This window comes from Passer montanus, unplaced genomic scaffold (assembly GCF_014805655.1).
Source record: "Passer montanus isolate IOZ18808 unplaced genomic scaffold, ASM1480565v1 scaffold7, whole genome shotgun sequence".
In the NCBI taxonomy this organism is placed as follows: Eukaryota; Metazoa; Chordata; class Aves; order Passeriformes; family Passeridae; genus Passer; species Passer montanus.
The window spans coordinates 5,744,528-5,772,342 of NW_024372147.1; the positions used below are offsets into that span (position 1 = coordinate 5,744,528).

General features: G+C 37.4%; 1 protein-coding gene across 7 annotated transcripts in view; it reads left to right on the plus strand.

Annotated features, from left to right (window-relative positions):
• The window catches only part of PRUNE2 (prune homolog 2 with BCH domain), a 130,848-nt gene that overhangs the window by 55,649 nt on the left and 47,384 nt on the right, over positions 1–27,815 (plus strand). For all 7 annotated transcript variants that reach the window (XR_005629919.1, XM_039729856.1, XM_039729849.1 and 4 more), the window contains exons 7-9: positions 18,424–18,582; positions 19,566–26,052; positions 26,578–27,379. Coding sequence is in view for 6 of the 7 variants with exons in the window: in XM_039729856.1 (XP_039585790.1) it covers positions 18,424–18,582; positions 19,566–26,052; positions 26,578–27,379 (7,448 nt within the window). In the remaining variant the exon portion in view is untranslated. The remainder of the gene's footprint in view (positions 1–18,423; positions 18,583–19,565; positions 26,053–26,577; positions 27,380–27,815) is intronic.

Consider the following 27,815-nt stretch of genomic DNA (forward strand, 5'->3'; position numbering starts at 1 on the left):
AAGAATTAAGTACTTGGAGTTCTTCAAAATTCCAATTTAAATTAAGAAGAAAAAGCCTTCTAACTTCTTGGAATAATTGAGATGGCTGAGTATTCCACAATCAAAAAATAAGTTGCAAAACAGTTTCTGTTGCAAGCACTACTTGGTTTCAGCTGTGCTTGTGTCAGAGCATGGCTGTACCTTAAAACCAGAATTGTGTGAATTGTGTAGCACTTTGTGAAGCACATCAACCAGAATACTTCTTCTAAAGACAAATGCACATACTGTGTTTAGCAGAGCTCTGCCAGAACTGTAGCTACTTATTTATTATAAATTTGTGAGGAAAACACTATGAAGAAAGTATTTAATAACTTAAAAGTTGTATTTATATCTAATTACCTAGCTTTGAATTTCTTTGACTGTTAACATAATGTTCACTTCTGTGGTTACTGCTCTGCTTTTCCACAACAGTGATATCAGTTAGGTGACTCTGAGGCAATATACTCTAGAATGTATTATAGGTTTTCCTTTACCCAGACTTCTAAAATTAAAAATCACCACAAACGAGTTTGTGTTCTGTTGCTTATCTTTACTTTTTGAACATTTCATTGTAACATCTATAATGTAAATAAACTTGCTGACTCACAGTTTGTTATATGACTACACAGTATTCTGAATGACAGGGTTTGTAAAGTCTTAATTCCCTGAATACTTACTTCCTGGCAGTTCTGGATCAACTTGAATTGAAATGCCTAAGCAGTAGTGTGTGTCTGTATTTATGTAGAAATATACTGTCTTGAAAAATACATATATACATATGGACTCTTTGGAAGTATGAACTATTCAGTATATATAGAGTTTATATACAGTATATATAAAATACTCAATGCATATGAAGTAAAAAAATGGTATACATTAGATTTTTTAAAACAAATTTATTTCCACAAGCAGCTCTATCAGTAAACAAAAGTAGTGACCTCAATTCTGAATGTTTAACTTTACTAGCTTTTAGGTGTTTTCTTTAATTACTGTGCTTTCAGTTTCTCACTTTGAAAAGCTACTAGAATTTTGACATAAAGCTTTGTGGAGAGGGCTGGTCTTTCATCTCCCATCGCACCCTTATTTTAGATTTCTTAATCTTTCTTTGTTGTATTTTTTGCTGCACTTTACATTTCCTTTTGACTAAACATGGAAAATTCACCAGTCACTGTGGTGTCATGCCCACACCAAGACAAATAGGCCAGAAATCTCTATAATCTTTGCTAACTGGCTAATGCAGAGATAACTTGTGACGATATCTCAGAATATCTCATTTATTGTGAAGTACTTGAACAAACCTTCCAGAAAAATCATAGAGGAGATAAAAAGAAATTAAGACATTGGGAAGCTTATAGCATATTAAGATGAAGGCACCTGTACATACACTGTGCGCTTTTCAGATAAGTTAAGACAATGCTAATTTTTATGGCATCCAGTGAAATTAAATAATGCTGTGATCATAGAAGCTCAATTCCAAATAGTTTCTCAGAGTTCCAAAACTAGCAGCTAAGTAATATTTCTTCCATATATTTATTTATGTGTTTCTCAATGAAAACCAATCAAAGATATTCAGTATCATGTTCATAGGCATGTGGTCATTGTGTGATGTAGGAGGGTCCACATATAAACAGGAAAAATACCATTTTGAATCAGTATTTTTTCCTTAAGTTTTTCTGCATAGACCTCTCCAAAAATATCACTGCTTGTTCTCAAGAATAACTTTCGCATCAAAAAAATCTCTTTCCAGTATGATGCTCTTGAATTATGAATAATCTGCGTCAGGCTTTAGGTGATGTGTCTGTTTTTTATCACAGAATCTGTGGAGTTGGAAGGCACCCACATGGAACATTGGGTCCATCTCCTGGCCCTACGAAGGACATCCCCAAGAGTCATACCTTTTGCCTGAGGGCATTATTCAAATGTGTCTTGAGCTCTCTCAGGCTGGTGCTGTGACCACTGCTGTTCCAGTGCCCAGCCACCCTATGGGTAAAGAACTTTCTCCTAATATCCAGTGTAAATTTTCCAACTGATGCAACTCCAGGCAATTCCCTTGGATTCTGCTAGTCACCACAGGGAAGAGATCAGTGCCTGCCCTTCCTCTTCTCCTCACGAGGAAGTTGTAGACTGCAATGAGGGCTCTCCTCAGTCTCCTCCAGGCAGAACAGACCAAGTGACCTCAGCCACTCCTCATACAGTTTCCCCTCAAGGCCCTTTGCCATCCTTGTTACCTTCCTTTGGATGCTCTCCAACATCTTTATATCCTTTTTAAGTACTGTGTTGCCCAAACCAACCCCCAGCACTCGGGGTGAGGCTGCCCCAGCTCAGAGCAGAGCAGGACAATCCCTCCCTTGCCTGGCTGGCAATGCTGTGCCTGGTGCCACCCAGGACAGGGCTGGCCCTCCTGGCTGCCAGAGCACTGCTGACCCATGTTCAACTTGCCAGGAGCCCCAGGTCCCTTTCCATGGCACTGCTTACAGCATTTCCCAGTCTGTCCATACATCCAGGGCTGCCCCATCCCAGATGCAGAATCCAGCACTTTCCCCTGTTGAACTTCATACGATTGGTGATTGCCCAGACCCCCGATTTGTCAAGGCCTCTCTGCAGGAACTCCCTGCCTTTTGAGGGAGTCAGCAGCTCCTCCCAGTTTTTTCATTTTCTGGGAACTGGCTGAGTATACCTTCCAGTCCTGCCTCCAGGTACTCTATGAAGATGTTGATGAGCAGAGGGCAGAGGATGGGGCCCTCTGGAACCCCACTAATGACAGGTCCCCAGTCTGCTGTCACCCCCATTCACTGTAAACCTTTGTGGCTCACCTGTGACCCAGTTGCTCACCCATCCCATGATGTGGTTATCCAGTTGTGGGCTGCACATTAGGTCCAGAAGGATTCTGTGAGAGACAGTATTGGAAAATTTACTGAAATCCAAGAAGGTCACATCAACTGGCTTCCCTTGATAAGGATGGGTTACCTTGTTATGAAAGGATATCAAATTTGATAAAGCATCTTCTCTCATGAAACCATGCTGGCTGTTGTACTTCAGGTGTTTTTCAATACCTTCAGAATAATCTTCTCCATAACTACCCATCACTGAAGTGAGATTGACAGGCCTGTATTTTCCAGGGTCCTCATTGGTCTTCTTGAAAATCAGCTTCCAGTCAGCTGGGACTTGTCTGGGTTCCCAAAACTCATTGATCAGAAATCATTGAGAGAGGCTTTGCAATGACAGCAGCTCTTAGAGAAGTATTGGATGAATCCCATCATGACTAGATTTGTAGGGGTCCAGCTGGAGCAACAGGTCCCTCACATGTTCAGGATCCATTGGGAATTGATTGTTTTTGAGGTCACAATCCTTCAGCTCAGTGCACTGAAGCTCTTGGTCAGCTCTTGGTCAGTCATCAGTGTTGAAGACAGAGGCAAAGAATGCATAAACATCTCTGCCTTCTCCATCTACCTGTTTGTGAGAGAACAATCCTTACCCTGTAATGGGACAATGTTATTTTTATGCTGCATTTTTATATTAGTGTATTTGAAAAAACTCCTTGTATTGTTTCCCATAGTTCTGGCCAGCTGGTTTATAGATGAGTTGCAGTCTAATCTCATTGGTGGTTTTCTGTTAAGCCCAGTCCTTCTACTGTATTGATTTAGAGGTAGAAAGTACTCTTTTTTTAGTTGATCATATTTAGATTGTGTTTTCTAATTGCTTTCCTCATATCAACTCTATGTCCATAGATCTGACCATAACTCTTCTGGCAGACTTTTTTTTTTAACTTTTTAATTCTTCTTCTGCCATGAAAATTACTGCTAATAACTCTGCTGTGCAGAATGTACATGAAAAACCAGAGTAAACCAAACAGTAATGGTAAGTCATGGTATGGTATTGAAATAGCTAGGAGGAGAAGATGGTGCATCTACATGTAAAGCACCATGAATGTCAAGGCATTCCAAGAAAAAAAATATAAATATTCTTCTTTTAGTAATTTTCCTTATTGCTTGAGATGTTTAAGTGCATATCAGACTACAGTAGAATCTGAATCTACAGAGCTTACTGTAATTGGCGTTTACTATAAGCTAATTACCCAGGACAGTACTTGTATGGATGAAGACTGCTGGTTTGTAAGGTGCCTACCTAACACTGCTCACAAACAGAACCCACGTAACTGTTTGTTTATCCATATCCTGCTTACTGCATAGCAGCTCCTCTATTCCTGTATGATGGAAATAAGAGTTCTGGCTGAAAATTTTAGTCATAGCCTTCTTTTGTGGAAAATTAGAGCCATCTGCTGTTTAAAGAGGGCAGTGTTTAAGGTGAAGTGTGTGTTCTTTCTGTCTTGTCCTATGTCCTTAAAAATTCTCAGTTGCTTGTTGTTAGTAGGGTATTTGCTAACACCATGGGAGCAAAATTAATTAGGTCTAGATGTTTCTAGAAAAATCTTACCCATTAGTACATACACTGAAAGGCGTTTATCCAGACTAAAGTATTAACTGTTACTGAGAAATTTATATTACATAAGCAGCTTGAGAATCAGGAAGAGAGCTGGTCAAACAGCCATCTCTTAAGTGCACCATCAAAAAATCTCATTCAATAAATTTATCAATTTTTCTTTCCTCAGTTCATAATTAGCTCCCATTTCTAGTTATGTTATGTTTTAAAATCTTTAACAGCTGTAGCTACATGGAACTAAACAAATAATCATATGTCAGTTTAGTACATAAAATAGGCTGTAATCCAGGCAACACTTCCTTAATTGTAATGAGCTGTTCAGGAGTGGAAAGAAAGAAACAAGTAAAACACTTTAATTTGCTGCTGAAGTCAAAAGGCACACACTAATTAGTTTAGTTTGTAAAGTTCCCCAGCATTTTCATTGCTGTGGTAGTTGCTCATGTCTTCTACATATACACAATCACACCCACTGCAAATAAGGCAGCATTTACATGTAGGTTGAACCAAATGATTATAAATGAATTGACAGATGTCTCCTGGGATTGGACATAAAGGTCTTGTAAACTGAAAATTTTATAAACAAACAGCTGTTGGGAAAATACCATTATGCTGTAATAGCTGCTATTAAAATCCATTAGCAATCTTGATGGCCTGTTTGAATTTGATGCATCATTTGCTCTGACAGCCTTTCTTACTAAAGAATTTTGTAAAATATATGTAGATTATGAAAGACAGTAGTAATAGACTAGGAGATTAACACTGAATACACATTTTACTTCCGTGTGCCAATCAAGCTTTGAAAAATGCTGTGTATCCTTGAATTTAAATGTCAGCAGAGAAACAGGAGCACATTAACCTGAACAGATGCAAAGCTTTCTCCATCACTGTGGGAGAAATACACAGGTCTGCAGAGATGAAGTATTTCCAGATTAAAAACCATGTTTCAGGCAACAAAATAAATCTCCAGTGCTTTCTGAGAGTTTGTGTGCTCTCCTAATTGATGCCAAACTGTCATTCTCCTGCTCACAGATCCATACACCGCAGCGGATACCAGCTGCCATAGGGGTAGGTATGGCCTGTAGATCATGCTGCTACTAAAATTAGTCAGACTTCTAATGAGATTTTGAAAAATATATATGCCAAGAACTATCTGAAAAGTCTCCTCTTTTAAGAACAGTTCAAGTGTCAGGGATACAGCTAAACTGTCCCTTCAGAACCAGATATGAGAACACATGGAATGACTTGTCTGTGTCTGTAGACAGAGGCAGAGATTCACTTCGCTTGTTCATGGATGCTGCAAGGGCACCATCTGGTGGCTGAAAAAGAAGGATTAAATCAGATTTAAACGTCTTTTAATCAAGACTTCTCTGCTCCCTTTATTGGTAATGCTCATATTCAGATTACATAATACTTGCTATTGTACATAGTTTCCTGTTTCTTCCTCTGCCTTGTATTTTTCAATGTTTTACTCAATGAACTCTACCTAACAGAGAATTCTCCACAAGTATTATTCTGGTATAAAATCATGAGCCAAATTAATGGGTACCCTCTTTTTGTTCCTCTACTTTATATCTGTTCTCAATTTCTTTATCATATCCTTTCTGTCTTCTCTTGATACCTGTGAGCAACTGTTTGCTAAAAGGTCTGGCAAGGAATTGTGTGTTTGTACTATTTCCTCTCATTACTCTCCCTCTTCTTCCTGGTGGATGTAGAGTGGTGAAAGTAAACCTCACATTACATGTAAAAATGTTGATCTGCTGAAGAATACAGCAAGACTATGGTCAGTTCCTTTTGTTTGAGGGAGGAACATCAGGGCTTGTGGTTCACTGTAAAGAGAGGTTAAGTCAGTGCCTTTTATGTTCTTTAAGGTCTGGACCATTGTGTCTTGCCATCTGGATGTTTTAAGTTTTGTCTTTTTTAAGGCTTATGATACAGATATATTTGCTTAAGGAGCTGTAGGTCTGTGTTACTGCTGTTTATTCTTGCAAGGGACTAAAAGTTAAGAATATGTATTAATAGTAGATACACTATTAAATGATGCACTCTTTTAGTGTTGTTAGAAGGGCCTTTTCTTTATTGCTTAGCGTTTACTACATGGTTCTGATAATTATTGCTGAGAAGTACCTATTTCTTAGTGTGTTAGAAAGATGCTTCAGTCACAATGAATGCAGTCATGAAGGAGAGAGTAAGCACATGTTTAGTCTTGGCTCAAGATTTAAGTTAATGGAAGAAGGCTGTGATGGTGTGAGCAGAGCCAGATGTGCTAGCTGGAGTCACTAGTGCACATGGTGTAATTGCCAGTAAGTTGGTAAAGGCCATTTGAGACTTGTGCTATGCCACAGGGCCGGTACTGATATACTGAAGATTATGGAAATTAATTGACCTGGCTGCTGAACATACTGAAAAAAAAATGATTTTGCATGCTACTTTTCCTGTAATATTAAATCTTAAAGCACATTTTTGTTTACTGACCCAAATAAAATTCCCGTGTTATTATTCATCAACAAAAAACCTTTTTATTTTTTGACAAACTCATAGTCATAATTTCTTTTAAACATTGAGTATTTCATGTAAGTATCAAGTAAAAATAGAACAATATGAAATGTATTCCAGTTTTTTGGGTGATTGTTTAACTGCATTTACATGCCACTATTTCCAAAGCAGTCTTGTGTCTCAGAGTGGTTAACTTCAGATTGATTTTAGGGTACTGTTTTGCTTTGCATCTTATTTTTCACTTCTGTTTGTCTAGTAAGAGAGCGAAGAACAATTTTCTGAAGGATGCAACCTGAAGAAATCATGTATGTTGGAGAACTTTGTCCTGTAGGTCCAAAAGCAGCCTTACAGAAAGCTTGTATTTGGTTCTCAGGAAACAGTGCCATCTCAGTATTACAGCTGCTCTCTTGGTTACTGTAAAACAGAGACAAGGGCCACAGCTAACTTCAGCCTGGTGTAAACAAGTGTGAGTCCCCTGGCAGGCGTCTGCATAAAAACTTTGTTTTATCCTGTTTTGCTTGTGTTGGTAATGACTGTTCTCTCTTCTGAAGGAACTGACTGTTTAACAAACGAGTTGCTAAAGGCATTTTGTTTGCATAACTGTAAGTGCTTATTAGAAGAATCCATAGGAAACTTAAATGAATTACAAGAACCTGAATTGCTACTCTTTATTTGTCCGGGATTATTTTTGGTGGAAAAGTTTGGTGTACACGATTTGACCATCTCTGTTCAATTTCTAGTTTCTAGTTCAGTGTCACTGTAGATGAGGCTAAAGTCAGTTGCATTGGTAATACATTGATCCTTGTTTGTTCATGTATTTTGGAGGAAGTTGTTCAGCTTCCCACAGCAGAGAGATAAACTGAATGAATAGAAAATTAATTCTCTTTTGTTTTCATTTGTATTCCAGACAGTTGTTCCATATTGACAAGACACTATATGTGGTCAACTAAAGTGCCAGTGATTTAGCATACAGTGCAAAGTCAGTGATTTAATCAAAATATTTGAAAAAGGCATTTCTAAAATACTAAAATACTTAGCAGGGAACTTTTACTTCCTGGAAGGGCTTTTGCTAAACCTGAGTGTGTAAGCAATACCATGAATGTCATCACGGATATGATTGGGAGAATTCTTATGTGTAGATTAGTGGCATTTGCCAGATCCTGTGAAGTTGGTGATAGGATTTCCATTAACTTTTTGTTTGTGGAATTCTGAATAGGCCTTTTTGTTCAGGCTTGAAAATTGAACATCTAAAGGTAATAATTACTGTTTGAATTTTCCCATATGAAGAGAACCTGTTTAGAGTATTATTTTTCAAAAATGTGGATCTGTGGTGCTGAAAGGCAACATTTGTTGTGAACCAAAGGACAAAAGTATTAAAAAGACTGAAGTGTAATTAGAGAACATTGTGCTTCAATGTGAAACTGTATTTTGCATTTAGAGATATGGGGTAATAGGAAGGAGAATGAGAAGTTGAAAGTGGGAACAAGAGTGTTCATGACAAGTAACAGCAAAAATAAAAATTATATAAATCAAGAATTTTCAGCACTGGAGGAAGAAAATTTTCAGCACTGTTGGAGAAAATAGGCTTTTGGAGTCAAGAGCATGAATGGAAGAAGTAAATTTTTTGAGAAAAAATATTTGCAGTCAAAAGACTGTGAGGAATCAAACATCTGCTTTAGAAAGGCAGAAGATGCAGCCAGATGAAAGAGAAAGCTGCACCAACTACTGAAATTTGATGAAACAATCAAAAAGTGACATATTAACAGCTTAGAATATATTAGAAGTGATATAACTGAATCCTGCAAAAGCGGCTCTTTAGATGTTTTATCTTTAATTATCTGATTATTTTTAATTTTCTATCAATTATATTGCAACATCATTTTCTTGTCTATATATATGGAGTGAAATGGCTTTAATAATTAAATAACTGTGGTTTATTGCTAAAGTGACATTGTGAGTTGAACACTTAAATTAGCAAAATAAATCTAATGGGGAAGAAAAAGGTAAAAAGTAAAAGAAAAAACTAAAATTGCCATGTAACTTTGAATGGCTATGTTACTATGTGAGGAACACTTAGGTTGTATGATTGTCTTCCCCAGCAGATTTTGTCATTTTTCCTTTTTTTTTTTTTAATTGATAAAATTATAATTTCACAATCAGTACCATGCACATCCAGAAGCAATTAGTAATGAGAGATAATGTCATCCCATGAAAATATTTTCACAATTTCTTCTCCAACTGAATGTTTTACCTGAAAGTTTCTTAGTTCCTTCCAAAACATTTTTGATGTTTCTACAGTAAAAATAGTGTTAAAAATGTTGATATTTTGTTATTAAATGCAAGTCACACTGAATTATTTGTTTAGACTGCTGGAGTGTAGGAGGTGCTGTGGGTTTCCTTCTACCTTCTATACACAAATGAGCTCTCAGGATAGGCATCTTAAGGAATTGTGTTGCTGTCAGAGCCGGTGCAATGGAATTCTCTGAGGCCATATTCCACCAACATCAGGTGGAAATACTTTGTGGGCCTTCTCTTTGGATTACAACAGGAAGTCTGGCAGCATTTTTTCTCTCTGTTACCAAAGAGGGGACGGGCCTGAATGCCACTCTATTAGAAAAGAACGAAAAATCCCAACCTTTCCCCCTCAAAAATACACCCCAGGAATAATGCAGCTGTATGATTTCTAATTATACTGTTGGCTGAAGACTGAGAGTTTATTTTCAGCTTGAGTTTAAATAATTTTGAAAGATTAGGAGAAAGTTATTTCCTGTTATGGAACATAGGATATGTGTGATATCTGTAATACAGAAGGTATCAATGAATATATAAATTTTCAGTCTGTCTACCTGTGGTGGCATCCATTTATAATACTTTTTCAGTGGTACATCTAGTCTTGCTATCTCAAAACAAAAAAAGTGTTTCCTCAAAGTAGGAGAAAAAACACTGTTTCATCCCTCTATAGTGGCAGTAACTGAAAAGATCTAGCACTTCTTGCCAAGCAAAACTCCATGTTAATAGAGTTAAACTCCATGTTAATAGTATAGTCCATGTTAGAAAAAAAGCAAATCTTAATTTCCAGTTTAAACTCCAAACATTAAAAGTGTACTAAGAATAGCCTGCCATCCTGCCTTGGCATTTATTTTTATTATATTTTCATGAAGAATTAACATTTTGATACAACATTTGTTCATGGATTTGCAGTGGTTAAATCAATAGTTAATGAGGTTCGTCGTATAATTTGAGCTTGTAGTTTGTTTATGCTAGACCAACTTTATCCATACTCCAAACAAATTATCTCTTATAATCACCAGCCTGAAGATAAATCTCTAAATGTTTTTCTGATGATAGTGCTGTGGTTGGCAGGTGTTAGAAGTGCCTCCCAGGGACAAAGATTGAAGATGGGCTTGTTCTCACAAATCCTTCAGGCGAGGTTGTTTAGCTTTCTATCCTGTCATCTGCAGACGAGCCTTGTATGGTGCCCTGCTAATGAAATCTAATAGGCAAAGGTCATATATCTTTATGAAGAAAAATGCAAAGCTGGTGAGTGATGAATGTGCTTCATGGGGTTCAATGGACGATGCGTAGCAATAAAATCCATGTGCTTCAAATGGCTTGGCATATCTCTGTCTTTTGTGCCTTAACTACTTTTTATAACAATTCTCATTACTAGTGATGGGAATAGATAAATACAAAAACAGTTGAATATGCATGCAAAGTTGTCTGTGTAATTAAAGAAATAGGTGGGGGTAATTAGTTTTCAGTATTCATAGCCTAATGAGGGAGATGGCTCACATAATAGTACACAGCAGTATTGTATTTAAAGTGGAAAGCTCTGTTGAATAGCAGTAGAAACATACTAGCGGGCTTGAAGATGTGAAGATTTAGGTAGAGTCTTACATCAGTTATAAATCAAAAATGCCTTTGTCAAATGTCAAAACACAACATTAAAAATGTGGGGCAGTGCAAACAAAACATGCTGGTATAAAATTGCAGATAGAACTACTAAGTAATGCAAGTCAGTGCCTTTAAGAAATTGCTAATCTGAAGTTAGAAGGAATGAAATAAACCAGATATTGTTGAATCACTGCTGTTTTTTAAGAAGTTACCAGTTCATTTGCTATAGTTACACTGCTGAGCTAAGAGACAGTTCAATAAATCAACTCAGGCTTGATGGATTTTACAAACCATTGCAATGAGCGCGTGAAAGAGGAAAGAAATCTCTTAGTATTCCCTCTTTGACAAAAGGATATGCAAAGAGCCTGAATGGATGAATGGTTGATTAATTTTGCCAGAAATTTTCTTGACAGCCAGAAATGTGTTTTTGCATTATTATGTTTGCATGGGGATTATTTTGTAAGGTATGAATTATTATGTATAACCTTACACCTGAGACTTAGCTGGCTAAAAGAGACAGTTCCTGGTCAGTATATGTATGGTTGTGATGTTTCTTATGTTTTAATCCATCACTCTATTCAGCCTTTTGCTTGTTACCACTTGCTAATCAGTCAACAGTGAAATCAAATATTGTATGTGACTAAATGAACCTTGTAACTGAAGTGATAGGTTGTGTCTTTTTCAGTATTTTTAATTGATTTACAAGCTATGGAAAAATCAGATGCAAGTTCTTAACCTAGAATCAGAAAACAGAATAATATAAAGCAGAACAAAAAAGTGTATTGTAGGCTATTTCCACATAGCTTATTGATTAATAAAAAATGACACTTCTCTTTCTGTAAATTTGTGAGGTAAATAATTATTAGTTTGTATAAACTATGCTGTACTTCAGTATGGAGGTATTTATTTTAATTTTGTACATATTTTGTGCATATTTTCTGTGGGGGATCTTTGTTTAAAAGTATGGTGCATAAGCACTTACCTTTACTTTTAGGCTGTGTATACTTGTGGTTTCAGAATAAAAGACTTTCCTCTCCATGTACCTTTGCCCAAAAAATATGTTCATATTTACTTCAGCCTTTAAAATTATCTTGAGGGAGTACATTTCAATATACTACACTTCTCTATACTTCTCTACTTGGAGCAAAAGTCATACTGCAATGATTGCAAGTTTTCTAGTTGGCTCCTTTACTTATTTTGCAGAGGTAGAGTTTTAAAGACAGATTGAAAAGGGAGGTGTCATTTAAGCCTTTAAACTTGAAAATTACTTCTACATATTTTAATTTATTTTGCATTTTTAGCAACTTCAAAATACTTACCCTTTAACTACCAGAAATGCTCAAAACTGGAAGCTTAATCTTTATCAGTCACGTTTTCCTAATACAGAAAACATCCATTAACAGTGAGACAAATTACAAGCACTCTGAATTTCTTCTTTTAGAGATGGAAATAAAAATACTTTCATCTCTACACCAGACTACATGATGTACTTTGATATTCTCTGACTCCTGTACTGGTGCAAAACTTCTTTTCTTCTAGATATTGAGGTCCCAGCAATCTACTATGATTATTAGATACACAGGAGAGTGCAGACCATTACCTGTGTTTGTTAACTTCTTTGGGCTATACACTCAATGTTTATGTTGTACAATAGTGGCAGTGCCTTAATAGGGCTTCATCTCCAGCCCTTCTGAACTGCTACGTATTTTGAGTACATGTGCACAAACCCCACTGACACCGGGGAGCATTTTTCACTGTTGTGTTTCAGAGAGTTAGTTGTACACCTCAGCACTCCTGGGGGGCCACCTTGCTTGTGGGTAAGAAATTGTGTTCCTTAGGTGAGTGGCATTGATAGACACTGAAGGTAGGTATTCCAGCTCTAGGAAGAATGTTATAAGCCAAATGGGCCATGATGATATCCTTATGTTACATGTATATCATAATGTCTTTTAGGATATATGAAGATGCTGTACTCCAGCTGCTAAATTCAGAGCTCTCTCAGCTAGTTCTGTAAATGGGGAATAATGAAACTGCAGCATACCTGAGCAAAATTTTTCTACCTTAGGTTTTATGAATGAATTGAGACTTCGCAGTCTTGCCCAGAAATCATGTGCTGTGCTAAATAACACAAAAACCATGTAAATCTTTGTAAGTTCTTAAACGCAGGTTAAAATGGCCAAGCCTGAATTTGAGTATACAGAATTTGTACCTGTATCAAATGTGAGTAAAACCTTTTTTAACTGCAATCTGAATTCATAAAGTATGGATCATTGTTAGGACACTATGATGAAACGCACCAAAGCTGTAGAAAAGATGCTTTTTCCATTATGAACCTCTCTAAACATGCTTTCATTGAACAAAGCATACTAATTTATATTTTTTTTATTAAACATGAATCCTTATTTTTTCTTTGCTTTCTTTTTTTTTCTTTTAGTTACTCTGTATTTAATGAAATAGATGTAAAAACACAGCCACCATCAGTACTGAGGGGTGTGAATGCTAAACAGGCACTTATTGCATTATTCAATATGAGCTTTCCACAATGCTAGAGTATTTCCAGTCCAAATTCATTCCAACTTAAGTTTGGAATGCCTAAAGTTGAATGTGTGACTGGGGTTGTCATAGAGCAAGATAACAAGGCTCAAAGATGCCGATTCTCCTACTCTTTAGTTTAGGACCTGTCTTTGGAAATTGTTGACATAAGGAAAGCAGATTTTGCTGCTATTTTTGTTCTTCCCAGAAGACTGATAAATGTCAGTGCAGAAGAGCTGCTATTTGTTACTTTGAAATGCACGACAGAAAAATGCAGTCTTTCCTTACAGAGAAGGTAGGGATTTTTAATAGAGCATTTTTACCAGTGGTGCTGATAGAAGAAAAGAAGAGGTAAAATAAAAAATACACTTGTTTATGTTTCTGGAGTCTGGTAAACATCATATTGTTTAGACTGTTCTTTCAATTTTTACTGAACTTTACCTGAAAACTTTTTATTAAAAAATGAGTATTTTTCCGCCTTTTTTTTTTTTTTTTTTTTTTTTTTTTTTTTAATAAAGGAGGGGGCTTCTAGTAATTAGCTGGATTTACAACAAATGGCACACAGCCTGCTAGCTCGGCATGTGTGCTGTATCTTTGGTGTTTACCCTATTATATTGCAATTTAAGTATGTCATAAAGTTTTATCAGTGATCACATAGAAATAAACTGGAATGCAGAAGTACCAACCATGAAATATTCAGAGAATGCGGTAGCAGTATGTATGACTTCTGTATTGTGATAATTGCATCAGTTGTGAAAATTGTAATGGGATACGATATTCCTCATTTATATTTTGTGATGGTTGGGTATTTTTAGCAAATGAGTTGTCAGCAGAAAGGCTTCATTAGACCCATCAGGGTATCTGCCCATGAATAACGAATCCCAAACTGTACTGACAGTTTCCTTGAGCCAAAATGATGGAGCATCTCTGACAAAAGCCATATTGTGCTCCCCATGTGAGAAGTGTGAAGAACAAAAGAGACAGTTTGTTCTTAATTTGGTCAGGTTAATATTGACACAGCTAGCTTAGAAGAGTCAGAAGTGTGTGTAATGTACACTTGCAGTGATCACTTGGGTAATTGTCTGTTGATTTCATGAATCAGTGTTGCAAGATACAGAGAAGTTTCAGATTCTCTTCAGATATTTCTTTGATATTTTGCCTCTTTTAAAGGATCATCCATGTTTATAGGTACATTATCTGTTAAACTTAAAAAGAAATTATTGAGAATCAAGAAAGAAAATAGAGTTTCAGAGAAAGAAATTTCCCAGCAATATAGAACTTACATAAAATGGTATTTCTCAACAAAAATACATAATTACTAAACAAGTCATGTTCAAAAATCCCACAAAAGTCTGTCTTTGGATTTCTTTGGCTTTCTCATTCTGCTTACCTAATTGATACAAAAATATTTGTAAATTTCAGAATGTTCATCATATTGCTATGTTCAGCAGAAACTACTTATATGCATTACTTAAAAGCACCATTTTATTACACATTATGACATTAAATTACTCCAGTAGTTATACTGCTATTAACTATGCAAATACATGTACTACTAGATTCTGTTTATTTCAAGTACATACATTTCAAGTATGCTAACAATTAATTTTTCTAAGTTACTTAGAGGGCATTATAACAACTAGTAATGTTTACATACACTGTTTATCTGCTGTATACTATGTAAACATTACTTAATACTAAAGCCAGCACATGTTAGTAAAAGAAAGAGTGTAGAAAAATGACCAATTAACTGACCCCTTTGTCATTGTTTAGCTATGTCAGTATATCTCCTATATATTATACTAATTCATCAACAGCATTTTTAAATGCATGTCATTAATTTTGGATTTATTAGCTTAACTGTTGAAATTATTTGAATTTTTTCATTTTTGAAGGAAATGTTTCATTTTCTGTAAGAATTTATCATATGTTCCCCTTGTTAATTTAGATTATCAAATTCATGGGAGAGTCCATATATCTATCATGTCTTTCAGTATTTGGCCTTTGGTAGTTTTTAAGACTTGTTTGCAACTGTCATTATTTACTTGAATGTTTGAATGCCTGTGAAAAGAGTATCTGAATTTACTAGTTTAAAAGAATAAACTCTAGGGTTGTTCAGGTGAGTTATCAGGAATTTTCAGATGGTTTTGAATCTGCTATAGTTCAGATTTTTTATTTGAATAGATTTTAATTGTTCCAGGTACAGTTAGGAATGGGATAATTGAAATGACTGTTTCATGCTCAAGGACATTCTGGGAACTGCTTCTAATCTACATGATACTTGTGTCTTCAGAAGATTTTACTTGTTTGGATATTCAAAGCTTTTTCAGAATAATTCCTCACCATAACCCTCTATTCAGATTTAACATATGAATGTCCACCAGTAAACTGCCAGCTGACTGTCTGTGCATTAATCTGTGTGAATTTGACATAAACTTCATTTTTAGGTGCTGTGCAAACATCAAAGGGAAACTTCTCTAGCTGCAGAAAGGAATCTACTTCCAAAGCATTTGATAAACAAGATTTTTTTTTCAAAGTTTAACTTAGAGGGAGAGTCATGCATTTTGTGGACATATTTGAGTAGATTAATAAATAGTGTTTATATAATTGTAACCAAAACAGTAATTTATTAGGTAGGAGACTGATTCAAGGGAATAACATGCCAGTCTGCAGGTACAGTTGTACCATGTTCATGATGAACTGCTGTTTATTCAAGGCCAGTGTAGCTTGGCAGCATCAAAAGAAGTCTTGGCTAGAAAATGACAAAAAATTATTTAAATACAAACTTCAGAAACATAAAGGAGAAAATGAAATTTCTGCGTCTTTGTTGACCAGTAGTTATCAGAAGTGAGGGCTGAAAAATGGCATTTATACTTTGTATATTATGTTCCCAGTTGAGAAAGGTAGATGTATGGTTTATATTTCAAGTTTTACTTGAAACTTGACTAGTCCAAGCATTAATGAGAATAGGAAACATAAAAGTTTACCTCCTGTGTATTTGGGGCCGGGTGTGCGTGAAAGAAGGTAACTTTTTTGATACAAGGAGTATAAAAATACTTTGCCTCAGTTCTTACTTGTGTGTGTGTGTAGTTTTTTTGAGATTTGCACAATCCAAAGAGCAGGAACAAGGGGATCTGTAGGAGCAATCTGTAGTAATTGTGTGTTACGATAGGGTGATGGCATCATGGATACATATGAAGGGCTGCAAAATTAAATTAGCTTATGGATTTTGCTTCTCAATACTATTATTTTAACATTTATTTCTTAGATGAAATATTGGCATGACAAATTTCATAAAGTATTTTCTTTTTCTAGCAAAACAACCGTGATTTACTCAAGAAATAACAATAGACCAGTATCTCAGAATCACAAAATTGTAAGGGTTGGAAAGGACCTCTGGAGATGATCCAGTCCAAGGCCCCTGTCAAAGATGGGTCATCTAAAGCAGGTGACATAGGAACATATGCAGGGGGGTTTTAATGTCTCCAGAGAGGGAGACTCCACAACCCCTCCAGGCCGTGTTCCAGTGCTCTGCCACCCTCAGTGTAAAGAAATTCTTCCTCTTGAGGTGAAACTTCCTGTGTTTCAGTTTATGACCATTGCTCCTTCTCTTGTTTCTGGGCACCAGCAAACCTGCATTTGATCCCTTCCTCCAGGTCACTGAAAAACAAGTTGAATAAGACTGGTCCCCCGTTGGAGGTACCATTGTCTGCAGGCCACCTGCTGGACTCTGCTGCACTGACCATGACCCTCTGACCCTCTGAGCTCTGCCTTCAGCCAGCTCCTGATCCACCTCACTGCCTAGTCCTCTAACCCACATTTCCTGAGCTTACCTCTAAGGATGTTATGGGAGACGGTATCAGAAGCCTTGCTGAAGCTGAGATAGGCAACATCCACTGCTCTCCCCTCATTGACCCATCCTGCTATGCTGTCATAGAAGTCTATCAAATTGGTCCAATCTGACTTGCCTTCAGTGAATCCATCCTTGCTACTCCTGTGTTCCTGATGACCTTGTTTTCTATATGCTTTTTGATGATCTCCAGAATGATCTGTTCCATCACCTTTCCAGGAACTGAGGTGAGGCTGGCTGGCTGGTAGATTGCCCGGTCTCCTTGCCATTTTTGAAGACAGGAGTGACATTAGCCTTCCTTGAATCATCAGGCAATTCTCCCATTCTCCATGATTTTTCAAAGATGATGGAAAGCAGCCGATCAGCAATGTCTGCTGGCTCTCTCAGCACCTGTGGGTGGATCCTATGGATTTAAGGTGTTAAGTCTGCCTAGCTGATCTCTAAGCCAACCCTCAACAGCCAAGGGGAAGCCTTCCTTTCTTCAGCCTTCCTCTCTTACTGCTGAGGTCTGCGAATCATGAGGGCTGGTCTTAACAGTAAAGACAAGCAAAGACAGCATTCAGTAATTTTACCTTCTCTGTGTCTTCCACCACCAGAACACCCATCTGGTTCTGCAGTGGCCCTGCATTTTGCCTAATCTTTCTTCTGTTGCTGATAAAATTGTAGAAGCCCTTCTTGCTGTCCCTTGCCAGACTGAGTTGCAAGTGGGTCTTGGCCTTCCTTGTTGTATCCCTGCAACTCGATGTTCCTAGAGTCCTTCTGTGTGGTCTGTCCCTTCTTCCACATTGCATGTATTTCTTTCTTGAGTTTTACTGGAAGTTCCATGCTCATCTATGCAAGTCTCCTACTTCCTTCTCTCAGTTTCTTTGTCGTGGGTATACAGTAGAGCTTGGAGTGCTTTTAATCAATGTTGTAAAAGCAGGTAGCAGGAACAAGTAAGAATTATGTTTCACCAGCATATTTGCCAGGAAGGCAAAACCTGCATTTAGTATTCTAGTGTTCTTCCATTACTGTGCTATGGGGCTGGTTCTTGATTTTTATTAGGTGCATAGTTGTTTTGACAAGTGAAATGGAATTTTCTTCCTTTTTAGACCTGCTGATGCTTTTCAACATTTACAGCTATTTTTACAACATATTTGGATGAAAAGAACCAGAAAAGTTGCTGACATTTCCTTTAATTTTTCAATGTTTTTCAGGACTGCAAATTACACAGGAGTCTCATTGGTGATCTGAAAGTATTCATAGATAAATATGGGTTTGATGTACTTGTCATTTTGGCCAACTGCTTGTCAGATGAGAAGCAAACAAAACAACAAATAGCAGTATACTCGGAAAATGTAGAGCTAGGCAATCAGGTAAGTACCTGGAAAAAGAATCAGAATTTTTTCCATTTCCTGGAAAAAAAAAGTGGAGGTTTTTTTAAGTAGTCTATATCAAGGCGTTGATTAATTAAGTGAGGTCAAAACATAGCAACAGTTGACCAGCAATTGAGCAGCTATTTGAAATGACTGCATTATTTATATGGTAAGAGAATGAAAGATTATGACATTTATTATTGCTTCAGACCAACCTAATTGTAAAAGGTTATGAAAAATACTGAAAGAGGCAAGATTTTTAAATTCAGTTAAAATGTTTTTTCCCCAGTTTTGACTTGGGTTTGTACTGTGAGTTACACAAATGTGTCTTTGGCAATGAGTGATAAGCAAACACCTTGTAAGTGGTAATGACCAGAACCCATATATGTATATGTTATTGCTAAAGAATTCAAGCTCTGAAATCAAAACAAATCATTATTGTTGTGTACATTTGTCCAGAGCTAGGTGCATTCCATTTTTTTAAACTATATTTATCCCCAGATGGAAGAGACTATCTCAGTGGCAACTTTCTGAACCTTTTTCTCAGTCTTGAAAACTTATGATTTTTGGGACAGGTGGCTAAGTGACTCCATGTTTTCAAGACCAATATAAATGCATTTATTTATTTTATTAATATAATTACCCCAGTCTAGAAATACATTCCTAAATTAATTACATAAATTTTACTCAGATTTCTTAAGGAAACAACCAAAAATTGTATTTGGATTTTCTAACAAGAAGTGAACCAAAAACTCAAATGGTATAATTTTGGACCAATCATATGACAAATAAAATATTTTGTCTTGATCCTCTTTTGTAATACATAATCTATTTGGGGATCATAATAAGGATGCTACAGTGAAATGGCCAAGCAATAGGTTAATAGGAAGAGATAGGTACGGCTGTATTACATGATGAAGTAGTCAATATGTGCCTTATGTCCATGACTACAGTGACTTCTGAAATACCCCATTTTTCAACAGATCTGCTGTGAATTAGAAGAATGTCAGAATCCTTGTTTGGAGCTGGATCCTCTAGAATGTGAATGTGACCAAATTCTCATTTATCATCAAGAAAATTCTTCAGTGACCTGTGATCAAATTCTTCTCCTAATTAAGGAAGTTATAAATAGAAGGCAACCAGAAATGGTGTCAAACAGTAGAACTTCTTCTACTGAAGCTGTTGCTGGAAGTGCTCCACTTTCACAAGGATCTTCTGGTATTATGGAGTTATATGGTTCTGATGTAGAACCACAGCCCAGTTCTGCCAATTTTATAGAAAATCCTCAAGATCTAAATGGGTCTGTGCAAGCCCACATTGACGTTAATGTAGACCTTGTGAGTCCAGACAGTGGCTTGGCTACCATTAGAAGCAGCCGGTCTTCCAAGGAGAGTTCTGTTTTTCTTAGTGATGATAGCCCTGTTGCAGAAGGTGCTGCTTCACATCACAGTCTTCTGCCTGGCTTTGATTCCTACAGCCCTATTCCTGAAGGAGCAATAGCTGAAGAGCAGAAGTCTCAGTCAGGAAGCAATAGCGATAACTTTGATCTTTTCAATTTTGATCTAGCACCCATGGTTACAGCTCCATCTGAGTCATCTTCTCGTTCTGTTGATTGTTCCCCAGCAGAAGACTATTTTCTCAATAATGATTCATCAGAAGGGCATCAGCTTACTCTGAAGAAAAAACTTGATGAGACAAACCTATTAGAAAATGATACAGTAAAGTATTCAACTGACTTACTTACAACAAAAATTGAGGAAGACAATCTGGCTGAATTTGATGAGAATACAGGAGAAATATGTGAGAAAACGTCAAGTTTGATTGATTTAGTTGAAGGTGATTCTTCTTCACCAGAAGTGTTGAAATCTGCTGATTCAAGAATTCCACCAACTCCTATGAATAGTCTTGTAGATACTTCACCATTAGATAATGGGCAGCCTTTAATTTTCTCACAAGATGTCATAAAAAAAATTAATGAAATAGATGGCACAAATTACTCTCCGTCTCGTGTTAGATATGGGAGCTGGTGGGATGGCTTTGATCTAGATTCCAGAAATGCTGATGCATGGAGTTCAAGTGAACAGGAATCTGTATTTCAGAGTCCTGTCTTATGGAAAGATTCTAAAGAAAGTCCTTTGCTACGAGAACATACTGATAGAAGAGCCTCAGATTCTGTGTTCCTCCAAAAACAGCCAAAACAAATGGAATATATGAAAGCAGGTCTATGGGATAATCAGTTTAAAGAAGATAATTGGAACCGTGAGAATCAAGAGAAAAACAGTGAACATTCCTGTTTGCAAACTGCTTCTTTAGATGGGACAAATCAAGAAGTGGAGAGCTTTACAGACCTGTGGAAAGTCAGCCAACCACCACCTGTGATGTCAGATGCATGGTGTAGCAGTGAAGGAAAAGGTAGCCAGCTAGCTGGAGACTCTTACAAAATCTGGACTGAGTTTGATGAAGGAAATGCTGGTAAATCCTCAGAAAATGTATGGAACATGTGCAAACTAGATAGAGAGTTAAAATCGGTGAATATTCCTGGCCCCGGTGATATTCGGGCCATATCAAAAACTGGTTTATCACATTCTTCAGAAATCTCAGTGGACAATGAAACTGAAAACCCAGAAGTGTGGGATAAAGGAAGGTGTTATTCAATAGAAGACCATGGCAAATCTGAAAATGTAACTTTTGTTTTCAACAATACGCAAAATAATTCCAAGCTGAACACAGGGGACAAAACTGTGTTTGGTGATCCTAAATATAGACCAAAACAATTTGAAAATATAGATACCTGGAATATGTATGATAAAAACATCAGAAAGGAAGTAACAGAAGTAGTGGTGCCATGGGAGGATACCTTCTTATATAAAAACTCAGATCTTAGTTCGTCAAATATAGCAGAAGATTTAGTTGTTTCTCCACCAGACACCAATTATTCAACATCTGATTCATATATATCACCTACATATGTGGAAGATGAAAGAGAAAATGAGGACAAGGGTTTTGAAGAAGAAACAGTTACTGGTAAATTCATGAACACAAACTTGGCTGAATCAAAAGTACTTCAGAAATCAAGTAAGGAACCATTATCTCCTAACAATGTGCCTTTTACAAATGCTAGAAATACAGATATCTGGAACACTCCCCTAAATAACATCGCCCAGTTACAAGAAAGAAATTCTGAAATTCCAGTTATTTCTGCCTCTGCTAAACCTTGCCTTAATTCAGAACAAACAGCTGATGTATGTTTTTCAACTGAAACGTGTAGCAGTGAAAATAACTTTCCTGTATCTGAAAGCAGAAGAGTAATACTGGCATATAATCAAACAATGAATGACTTATCACCATCACAGAATGAATTAAATACTAGACAGAGAGCAGCTAACAAGGCAGAAGCAGTGGGCAGCATAGAAGACACAAACACCTCTACGCCAACTTCAGAAAATGAGAATGGTTTGGATCTGAAAATATGTGACTTAGGGAGTGAGATGCTTAGTAAGAATGCAGCACAAGACACTGTCAGTATTGATGAAGAGCTGGGTATTGAGAATTCAGTGCACCAGCTGGACTCATGGCGTTTACAGAGTGAGCAGAGTTGTGAGGAAGGCTGGGATAATGACACTGTCATCTCTAAGGAAGGACAAGAATGCAAGAGAATACATGTGTCAAGTGGGCAGCAGATGATTAATGACATTTGTAATAAACCAGTGCAAGAGGACAATGAATCTTCAGGTAAGACAGATTTGGAAGAAAATGAGCCAACAACTGAAGTTGCCAGCTCCCCAGAAAAACTGAGAAATAGTTTGGAAGTATTAATCACAGAGAATGTGTCATTTTCAAATCAAAGCAATCCAGTTAGTCAGGAAGAGAGACAAGATGTGTTGCAGTGCAGTTTAGAATCTTCAATTATTTCTGAAGGAGGCAGAGATTATGAATTTTTTGATGACCCCTTACCACAAAATTACAATCATACTGAAATGTCACAGCTGCTTTCTCAGGGAACTGGAAAAGAGGCTGTGGTGACAGAGGATGCAACAAGTCCCAAGATGGAAAGTATTTCTGAAAGTTCTGATAAGGGTAGTGATCATCCTGAAAATGATTCTTCTAAATTACCTGGAAGCTCAGGTGTCTGGAACGACTCTGGAAAGAATGGTTGTGGCCAAGCCATATCAATTCCTTTGATGGATAAACCACAAGAACCTCTGGGAGAAGGGCAAGAATGCTTACATGAAGTGGCTCCTAACCATCCAGACATTTGTAATTCTGGTAATTCTTTCAAAAATAGTTTAGAACTGATGAGGACCAATGAAAATTTTTTCACAGATGAGTTGAAGAAAAATCCTTCTGGATTTGTTAGTGTTCCTGATATTACACATATGTCTGTGGTAGAAAATTCATTTTCACTTGAAATAGCTTCTGGGAGAAGTGAAGACTCTGAAAATGTAGAAACTGCTACAAATCTTTGTGGAGAGCCATTTGCAGTGCTTAATGACAATTTTCTCCAAACTTCTTGGGATTCACAGCCATGTGAAGATTTGCAGTCTCCTGGAACAAGTCCTGAGGCAAGTGAAATCCCTGAAATAGCAAATACCACAAGCAGCCTTTCAAAAGATATACAGATCAAAAGCTATTTGGAAGAAGATAATATGTGGAATAATTCAATAAATTATTATACACACTCAAGTGGAACAAGTCCTGACTTGAGTGATGCATCTGTGAATGTGTGGGGAGACTTTCCAGTTGCTAGTCATCATGAAAGAAGCAGGGATGTGTGGGAGATGAAAAATAATAAAAATCTTGCGGATTCTTTTAAAAAGCAGGAATTTGGGAATGAACATGAAGAAGGATTTGAAGCAAGCACTGAAAAGAACAAAGTTCCTAAAAGCTTAGATTTTTGGAATGCCCATGTAGATGATGATACTGTATCTTCTTTATCAAGTCCTGACATAAATGAGGATTCAGAGATTTCAGAGGCATGTCCAGAAGTGATTAATGAAGATTCAGTGTGTGAAAACAAACAGCACAAAGGAGCTGAAAATGAAGAGGATTGTGATCAGTCCAATGCAACAAGTCCTGGACCTAATGAAAACAGTTCAGGTGCAAAAACTAAGGTGGGAGAGAAGGTCCTGGTAAGCACCTTCAATGAAAATTCTGAAACAACTGAAGCCAAAAAGGTATTGCAGGAGGATGGGACTGTTGACTTTATTGATTATAATATGACTATTCAGTCTACTACAGGCCACTGTGAAACACCTGACGAAATAACTCAGGTGAGTATTTTCAATGAAAAACCAGATAGTGTGGAAGACTCATATTTGTATCAAATGAATGAAGATCCTGCATCAACTTCTGCTGCTGGTGATAAAGAAGAGCATTCTTTAAAAGCTGTAGATAGGTGGAGTATGTCACTAGAAGCTGATTCAAGGACTAGTCCAAAATCCACAGTAGGAACATCTGATTTTCTAGATAATAGTTCAGAATGGTGGAGTTCAGAACCTTGTGAAGAAAAGCAATTGGAAGATCAGTATTCAGTTTCAAGTCACTCTGCAACAAATCAGCCAGGAAACAGTAAAGAGTACTCCTGTGGCTCCCCTTCACAAGGTGAACAACTAACAGAAACACATTTCACAGATCCAGGTAATGATGAAAATCCACCTGCCCCCCTGTACTCTGATGAAAAAGAAAATGAAAGACTAGTACATTCTATCAGTAGTCCTGATGGTCAGTTAAATGAAAACAGTTCATTTAATCAATTTGATTCTTTCACACTGGATAAAGAAGAAAGGGAGTTGATAGAGCAGTTGTTTTCTGCAGATGACGAAAATCAACTGTCTCCACAGAACTCTTTTTCAGATGAGGAACAAGCTATACCAAATACAGCAGTTGAAGCAGTCACTGTACTGGATCTACCAAAAGACGATGAGGGGAATGCAAATCTCATTCCTCAAGGACAGCAGAAGGACACCTGTGAAAGAGTAGAAGTGCTCAACTCTGTGCCAGATGCTTTCACTGTAGAAGACTTGTCTTTTGAAATGGCAGAAAAGTCAAGTCCAGAGTGGAATATATTAGTTCCCCAAACTGCACTTATCCCAGATATTTTACAGGATAACACACAAGGAAGTAATCAACAGTTTTCAGTGGAACCTGACCTGTGGACTAATGCTGAGGAGACTGTCACTTTGAAATCAGATGGTGAAAATCCTGATATTTTAAGTCACTGTGACCAAGACAATGGTTCAGAGTCATCAAGCAGTCCTGATGTGTGCCAGGAATATGGAGCTAAACATGCCTCTATCCCATCTTCTCAGATTGCAGTGGAGCCTGAAGACAAAGACAGTCAGCCAATTCATACAAGATCAAACGTGAATAAAGAGGTAGTTTTTGATTCAAAGTGTCAGCTGGTAGTGCAGAAAGAGATGCACTCTGAAAATGGCAGCCCCCAGGACTATGAACCAGTAAAGACCAATGAATTCTATCAGCTCATGTCTTCTAATCCTCAGGAGCCTCCTGAATTTGCAATTCCAGAAGAACACAGCCTAGAAAATAAGCTGGTATTTGACCCTGTTGAATCAAGTGAAAATGCCAGTGAAGTTATAAAAGTAACATCCTTAGATGTGAAAGACACCTTCCGTGGAAGTTTCACTAATGCAAGCCATCAACGAGCACCAAGGGATACAGCTCAAATAGCAACCTCTCAAATGCATTTGCTTCCCATGGATTTCAGTCAACCTGATAGGGAAGAACAAAGCTTAAAAGAAATCAGTCCCTTGGATGAAGTTGTAAAATATTCTGATACTGACCATATGGCAATAACTGGTGTTGAGCTAGATAGGCCAGAAGAATGTGTGGATAACTCTGACACAGGGCTAGCACATAGTATCAGGGACACCTCAGCGACTAGTGTCCTGGCAGGCACATGTGGTGGAATGAACATACTGACACTGCTAGGCAGTGAGGCAGCAGAAGGGAAATCAGAGGATGAACGGACACTTTTCCCCAAATCCTTTCTACCTGGTGGTAATGAAGGTAATGAATCTGATTCAAATAATCAACTGTTTGATGACACAGCAAAAGAATATGAAGCTGTAATTGATCCTGTGTTTAAGGAAATACCCAATGACCAATCACCAACGATGTGTACTCCACCATCCTCTGCATCTTTTGATGCTGAACCGTCTGGCAGCAGAGAGTATGCAAACGGCAAGCTCTTGTTACAGCAGCCATTTTATGACAGTGTTTCTTTGGAAAAACGATTGCCATTGTCAGCTCCTCTGGAAGGTGCAGAGGGCATCCTAATGACGGAAGATAAGGTGTCTGAGACATCCACGGAGTGTCTTGAGGAAAATTTTACCTCAGTACCATCGCTCTCCATGTCTGAAGTAACCCCCCCACATATGGATTTCTTGACAGGAAAATCTGAAACAACCGATCCTGACTCACCACCAGGTGGAGATAGAAGATCATGTGACGGTAAGAAAATCTGCTTTCCAGGGCAAATACATAAGACAAAGAAAAGAGGGAAATATTTTTATGAAGCCTATGAGGAGGAGGCTTTGAGTGAAGTGTTGAGTTTGTTGTCTCCCTAATGTACAGGACATTTACTGTAGAAAGAGCTTTAATGTTATTCTTTGAGATGATGCCTTGAGAGGCTACCTAGAAAAGAGGTTAGACAGAGTTAAAGGAATAAAGTAGGTATTTATTCACAGACAGATCTAAAACTTTTAAACAGTGAAGTAGTAATACAATTTCTGTTGTTTGTACAGGGCCTAGCCTATGGGACACTGAATTGTTTGTGCCTTGGGGATGATTGCTCTGTTAATGTATAACCTTTAACAATAATGATGATGGTGATGATGTTATAAAATTCAAGTACATATTAACAGAGCACAGAAAACTGAAAAGAGCTTTATCTCACAGAACTGATTAAAGCATACTATGGTGACTAAATCAGCAATTCAGAAATTAAAAAGAGTTTCTATTTGCCTGTTCTTTCAGAAGCTGGCACTGACTCCCTACTTTGTAGGGAGGAAAAGCTGAGAAATTCCCATAAGAGCCCTGAACTGGAAAGTACAGACAGTAAAGAAGATGTGAGGATGCAGGTGTTACCGGCTTCACTGGAGATGGATTACATCCTTGTTACTGAGGAAAAAAATACACCTGCAACAAATGATACCCTTGAAAGAAGCAAAATTGATTTTGCATTTCAAGAATCCCATGAGGGCTTTTCACCAGGCTCCTTGGATGCATTTCAGGCAATATCCATTTCAAATGAAAGCAAAGATCATCTTGTTTGTGGGACTGGATGGGACACTGTTCACTTAGAAGAGAAAAATTCTTCTGCTGTGCCTCAAAAGCTGGATGGTGAAAAGAAATCACAGGAAAGCTGTGGGCAAGACGAGGGTTGGATTATATTGGGACAAAGTGAAGTAAGTGACCTATCACCTGAAGAAATTTCTGCCAAGACAGAGATGCCAAAATCAGAGTCTGGACATCCTGGTGAAGAACTGGCATCTGTTGTAGCGCAGGAACTGATTCTTGACACTTGGACAGAATTTCAGGTAGAAACTCCCCTTCAGAAACCTTCTGAGCATGAAAGCTGTTCTCCTTCAGATGGCCTGGCTGCTGAGAACGTGAGTTCAGGCATTGCAGGAACATCAGAGTTGCAGGTAGCTGGTGGTGATACTACATGGGAAGCCAATTCTCAAGAGAAGCTTGGGAGCAACGTAGGAACAGAACAAGAAATGAAGGAGGAAACGGTTCTTTTCAACAGTGAAAGAGAATTGAATCAAAGATCAGGGTAAGTAAAAATCAACGTATTTTCTTTCAAAAGTCTTCTGTTCATTTGTTACTATGTTATTGAGGTGTGTGCCATTATGAACAGATGGCAAGACTTTCAAGTCTGAAGTATGCAAATTATTATTTAACTATCAGTGTATTACTTCCTTTCTGTAAACAGATTGTTGGTTCTTCATTACTTGATATAAGCCACATTAGGGTTGTTTTGCAATTGATTTGAAGGTTACTTTCTTGCAGGAGTAAACCTGTCTTCCTTCTGTGAAGTCCCACTGATTGTATTACCTGCCTTTAAATTTGAAACAGATATGGCCAGGGCATACAGGCCCAAGCCAGGTACTGATGATGTTGCCAGTATATGATGAGATTATGGAGGGATCGAAGTGAAGTACTATCTCTGCCCAATGCAAAACTGCTGAGAAGGAAGAAAGGAAGAAGTC